The sequence below is a fragment of the Takifugu rubripes genome, chromosome 15 (genome assembly GCF_901000725.2).
Source record: "Takifugu rubripes chromosome 15, fTakRub1.2, whole genome shotgun sequence".
Classification (NCBI taxonomy): domain Eukaryota; kingdom Metazoa; phylum Chordata; class Actinopteri; order Tetraodontiformes; family Tetraodontidae; genus Takifugu; species Takifugu rubripes.
Genome location: NC_042299.1, coordinates 16,553,782 through 16,559,896, shown reverse-complemented (window position 1 = coordinate 16,559,896; position 6,115 = coordinate 16,553,782). Strand labels below are relative to the sequence as shown.

Sequence of the window (6,115 nt, the reverse complement as noted above, 5' to 3'; positions counted from 1 at the left end):
GTCCAGGAGATGGTCCAGGAGAGGGTCCAGGAGAGAGTCCAGGAGAGGGTCCAGGAGAGAGTCCAGGAGAGGGTCCAGGAGCTAGTCCAGGAGAGGGTCCAGGACAGGGTCCAGGAGAGAGACCAGGAGAGGGTTCAGGAGAGAGTCCAGGAGAGAGACCAGGAGAGAGACCAGAAGAGGGTTCAGGAGAGAGTCCAGAAGAGAGACCAGAAGAGGGTCCAGGAGAGGGTCCAGGAGAGAGTCCAGGAGAGGGTCCAGGACAGGGTCCAGGAGAGGGTCCAGGACAGGGTCCAGTCTTTAGGGATGTCCCTCAGCTTTCATGGGCAACAAGAGTCGAACACTCCTTTAGCTGCTTGACTTCACGAGGTCAGATGTGTTAAACATGAACGCAAACCCAGGTTTCGGTGGTACCGAGCACTGTCGGAACCACGCACGGATGGCTCCATGTTTTCGTGCGCCTGCTGCTTCTCTGCGCATGCGCGGCCGGATCGCGCTGCCGCAGACAGGGGGCGTCAACATGGCGTTTCTCTGTTCGACGACCGCACTGACTGCAACCTGCCAATGAGACACACACGCGCACACACACGCACACCAGCTAGCGCTCTGTCAAACCTACAGCTCTTCTCCAGCCAGCCTTATGGTTCCGTCCACATTTTCAGGAGGATAGGGTGAATCCAGAGGCTTTTTGGTTCTAAATGTTCCTGCGTGGATGGTTCTAGTGCGGCGGCGGCGGACGCAGCTTGTCGAGCAGGTGTGAGAGACAGCGGCGACCGCTCCTCTCCTCTCCTGCCTGTTTCCTGAGGGGAAATGTCGAGCGAGAAGCCGCTTTCAGCACCACCGGGCTCTGCTACCTCGCTCACGGACACAGACCGAGACTCCCACCCGCCGCCGGGCGCCACCGCTCAGCCACCGCAGGTCGCCGCGGGCGCTGGCTGCGCTCCTGCCGCGGAAAGGATGGTGTCCGCAGCCGGCTCGATGGTCCTCCCGGCCGGTGTGATCAACCCCACTGTCCCGATAAGGAATATTCAGATGAAATTCGCCGTTGTGGTGGGCCTAATCCAGGTCGGGGAGGTTAGCAACAGGGACATCGTGGAGACGGTGCTGAACCTGGTGAGTGGGAGAAGGATGAAGCGGCAGCAGCCATCGCAGGCAGAGCCGCACAGCTTTATCCTGCTATCTTTTATTTACGATAGCCTTTCAGGGGATGATGTCATTTGTTTGTTCGGGGGATTGCTGTGCTGCTTTCCCCCATTTCCGCAGATAAAATTGCACCTGCGCGAATATGAATTGAAGAATAAATGAGCCGGGGGTGTATTATTGTAGTGCCGAGGAAAACGGAATGAGCATGTGACCCCAGCGAGGTGCAGTCGATCACCGGCCATTGTTGCCTCGATGACCCGTTCGCGATGCACTACGGAAAAGCATCTGCAGACACAGTGTCGCGGATCGCGGAGAAAGTGGAAGCAGGGTGTTCTGCTGACCCCCATGTGGACCCGGAGCGATGCTGCAGACTCGGGCTGCTACCGAATGTTGCGCACCACAAACGCATTTCGTTCGCGCTCCCTAAAAATCATGCCGGGACACTCATCCGTCGAACATGAACGTTAATCCAACACGGACAAAGGCCGGTGGCGTTGGGCTGCCCCGCGGCTGCGTGTGCGTTTGCATGAGAATGGCTCGGATTTCTGCACAGGCCTATTGTTGGAGGCAAGGCCCTGCATCGTGTGCGCAGGAGAGTGATGTGTCGGCGGCCGTGGCTCGGCTGCTGCTCTCTGCCGTCATTCAAACGGCCATTCTGTTATTTCTGGATCTCCTATGCGTTGCCGCTAAAGCCCTTCCCATGTTTGCCCTCGCTGTCGGCGATGGTGGTGGCCATACTGGGCTTTACCCGACACAGCAGAGTTAATCCAGCCGGGGGCTTTTTGGACATGTGCTTCCCGTTATGAAACAGGTGAAATTGAACAGCAGCAGAGGCGGGTCAGGTGGACCAGGAGGTGAAGGATATGTGTGTCTGGCTGGTTTTCCCTCCTCCGCGCTGCACAATTTCACAGGACAAAAGATCTATTTTGAAGTGAGTGTAGTCCTCTTTATAGTGCAGCTTTACTGTATAGCCTGGTTTCACAGGTGTTTCCTCCTGGTCGCCTTTTTCCTGGTGGTCCATGTAGCCAGTGGCCTATTTACGAAGTGAGTGCTTGAAGCGGACAGCCTACAGCTGGGCTAAACCATTTCTCTCTCTTCCAGGCTGCTTCTCATCTCCAAACAGATCATTGGTACTACATGGAGGAGCAGAGGAGCTTTTGCTGGCTCACTGTGACCTTGTCTCCTTCCCTTAAATGCTCCTTTCTCTCCCCGATAATCATACATCCTGTTCCAGGGCTTCCTCCCTCACTCTGAGGGGCTCTGAGGAGTGATGCTGCCTGCATAGATTGGCCTGGGAGGGCAACGCCATGCATTTAAAAGCAGGCTGAGAGGAGGAGGAGGAGGAGGAAAGGGGAGTTAGGTGGGTGGGGGAGGAGAAGAGTGAGAGCAGAGGAGGAGGATGAGGTGGTAGGATGCTGCAGTGGCTATGTGCTCTGAAATCACCAGCTGATGCAGCGGAAAAAGATGGGACTGTGGCTCGGCCCACAGCAGATCCCTGGAAACCCAGCAGAGCGCTCACGTGAAATCCGCCCCGGTTACCAAACCCACATGCGTCCAGGCCTCATGTGTTAGATAATAAAGGTCTGAAGCATTAGCACACAAAGACCTGACACCTTGACAAATGACAGCGTTACGTGTCGGCCATGCAAAGCTGCACCCGTTAAACCCTGAATTGAACAATCAGTTCTGGTTTGGAGTCTGCCAATAGCTAAGCCTGTTTGGGAATTCTATCGCCCAGCTCCTTAATTAAAAGAGTTGAAAGAAAAGGAGGTGTGCGGAGGCTGGAACCTCAGCGGTCGCTCCTGTGTGACCCGGACGCTGCTCCGTTGTTGCGGTCGATGCGAGAGAGGCCGCAGCCGCCACCTTCTCCGGCCACTGTGGCCATATTGATCAGATCTCACGCTGCCCACTCAGGGGAACAGATGGCCGGTCTACTGGATCAGATAAGCTCCACATTTCATGCAGCAGGACACCGGCTCTTTTGGCAAGTGCCGACCCGCCGTGTGTCTGAAAGGAAACCGAAGCAAGAGACGAGACGCTGATGCCGACAGTGAGAAAACCACAACAGAATTACTGGAGCTCTCATGCTTCAGATTCATATAATGATCCTTTCTTTTAATAGAACACACTCAGAAACATGCTCTTCGCGCGTGTGTGTGTGTGGGGGGGCTGCTGATGGTGAGGTGCTCAACTATTATCAACAAGCCATCGCAGTTGTCATGGCAACGCTGCTCTTTGACTGCCTGCCTCCAGACGCTCGACCACCTGGTGTTGCTCTCCACTTCCGGATTTCTGCCACAGTATTTTGTGTCTTTCTCTATTTCTCTTCTGCTTCTTTTCCTCTGAAGTTTTTTATGTCCTGATGAACCCACGACAACATCGGCCCAAAACCGTTGGAGAAACGTGGAACCAGTTGACGTATTGTCATGAAAATATTGCAAGTAAAAGTGCTGTGACCCAGAAAGTGTTGACATTATGGTGACCGACGGGCTGGAGTCAGGTGAGGAGGGATTTGCTTTGAAGGATCTTTGAAGGCATCTGTAGGCGGTCCTGTCACGTCCCTCTCAGCGCCGCACAGCCGTGCTTATTTTTAGGCTGTTTTGTTGTGCAATTTCTTTTTTAAGATGACAAAAAAAATATGAGTGGCTCAGAGGCGCCGGCACACTTGTGATGACGGTTTCTGTCTGCTGAAGGGTCTTATCGTCCTGGAGACCTAACCCTAACCCTTTGCTGTAAACATCTTATTATTCCTGTGGGCCAAGGTCACCTGATGCTGAGCCTGCAGAGTCAGCACAGCACGCAGAGTTTGACACACAAGAACTGCAAAGCTCTCGCAGAATCACTGGAACCCACCAGAAAACCAAGTTTTCACGCAGACTGGAGCGGGTCCAGGGTTAGGCTTCGTGTTCCTTCCATATCATCAATGCCATCATGGAGCAGGATTTGGTCTCAGAGCTTTAAAAGAACAGGGGCTGAATTCAGCTTCGGTGTTTCCAAGGTTCCCCGTGAGCGGCTGCAACTCGCCCCACAGGAGTAATCTGCTTGTACGGCCGCGGAGGGAAAAACAACGCGTCATCGTCTTGTGCTGCACAGTCATGCGGTCCACCCTTGTAGAACAAACATCCCTTCTGTGTCGAGTGTTGCAGCTTTCAAATGGAAGCGCACCTTCGGAGCAGCTTTACGTCGAGCATGTTGCTGTAGCATCGGCACTTCAGTGGCAGATTTAATAAGTGTGTGTTGGACTGAGTCTTTAAACAGAAGCTGTCATCACAGATGTCATTTCTTCTTTAAGTGGCTGTTATGAAATCTGTAAGTGGTGTTTTTGCTGCGCACGTCTGCAAGAATGTGCTGGAGGGCTTTCAATGGGTTTTTGGGGTTTGCAAAGGGAAATGAAGCACTGCAGTTTGCATCTTAGATATTTGGTTGCATTTGTGAGCCCAGGAAACTGAAGATGGTGCGTTTGCTGTCACACTCGGGATTCAAAGTAGAATATCGCCGTGGCGACACACATTCTCTCCTTGGCTGCAGGAAGGCCTTTTTGCTTTTATCAGCGTGTGACACACAGCCCGAGCCTCTGCTGCACCGTAGCTACAAACAAAAGGGCTAACTGTTTTAGCTCTGACTTTACCTGAATCCTTCATTCATTTTCTGAGGAACAGAGCCATCGTTGAGGGTGAGGGAACGTTCGCTTCCGGAAAACGTTGCTGTGACGAGAATAAGAGAGCTTGGCAAATCCCAGAAATTTAAAATGTGGCAGGTCAAAGAAAGTGGATGCACTCGTGTTAATAGTGTGCCAACCACTATTCTGACCTGTGGGATTATATTCTAGCCTTATTTTGTCAAAGTGCTCCAGGGAAGCTGAGTTCATAAGGGTGGCGTTGTCCTTAGCAACGCTGGCTAACACTGACAACCGTGTGGATGCTGACCCAGCTAACAAAACAAGCAGTAATGGTGTTATGTGGGGTTAGCTGCTGCTCATGCTGCACAAACCATGTGACCCTCTATCGCTCCATCTTCCCAACCCTCCCAGAGAGGCGCAGGAAGAGGTGCGGCTTCCACTGCAAGGTCACCAATGGCTGAGAGCTGAGGATGATGTCAGAGAGTTGGGAAGAGGAGGCTTTCAGTGAAGAGCAGCGAAGTGTGATTGTCCACCGGTTTGGGCCTGATGACTTCTAGCCCCCCCATAGAGCCTCATCAGGTGCTTCTTCCCTCTCCTCTGATCTTGGTGATGGAGGAGTGAATTATGGGATGTCTGACTGGAGAGCCCGAGAAGTGTTGACCTGTTCGACATTTGTCAGCACCGCTCGAGCGCTCTGTGGGCTTGTTAGCATAGTTAGCACTGCTGTGTGAAAGCACAAGCATTCAGACATGGAGGCTCTGTGGACAAACGTCTGGTCGCTGTTCTGGAAGACAAATCGCCTTTAAAACCGCCGCTGCTTCCTTAAACAGGTTGCTCAGCGTTGTCTTCCCTCCTTGCTTGTCTGCTGTGCACTGGTGATGCTTCCCGGTTCCAGGCTAATGTGTTTTTCAGCTTTTTTAGTGGCTACCTCTGCGCTAGCATCTGGTCTGGCGTGTTTTCACCTCGCCGAGCGCCTCCATTCTGCTCCACTTCTCTAAATTCCTCCTTATCCTCCACTGACAACTCTTTCCTTTTGCTGGGATTTGGCGGCGGATAAACCATGTCAGACTTTTGGTGAGACACCTTCTCAGAATAGTGACAAAAGAGTTCCCTCCTTGCTTAACGACACTTTTCTGTCACTTCCTCTATCTGGCCGTTCTTGATCTGCTCTCAGCACATCCATCCTCCAACCCCCCGGCGTAATCTCGTCCCTCGCTCCCCGACTCTCTGGTTGCCTGGATGAATGTGGATGATCCGTATTGTGAGAAGGTAATGGAGCTGTCGCCCGTGCCGCTTCTTTATACCACGTCTGCGCTCATCTGTGCGACTCCCAAAAAAGAACAACGGCTGGGACGT

General features: G+C 52.9%; 1 protein-coding gene across 1 annotated transcript in view; it reads left to right on the top strand.

Annotated features, from left to right (window-relative positions):
• Window positions 1-518: 518 nt before the first annotated feature.
• LOC101063835 (neurobeachin-like) overlaps window positions 519-6,115 on the top strand; it is a 57,458-nt gene continuing 51,861 nt past the window's right edge. Inside the window, 1 exon segment of the mRNA XM_029848724.1 lies at window positions 519-1,110. Coding sequence (XP_029704584.1) covers window positions 808-1,110 — 303 coding nt within the window. The 5' untranslated portion in view covers window positions 519-807.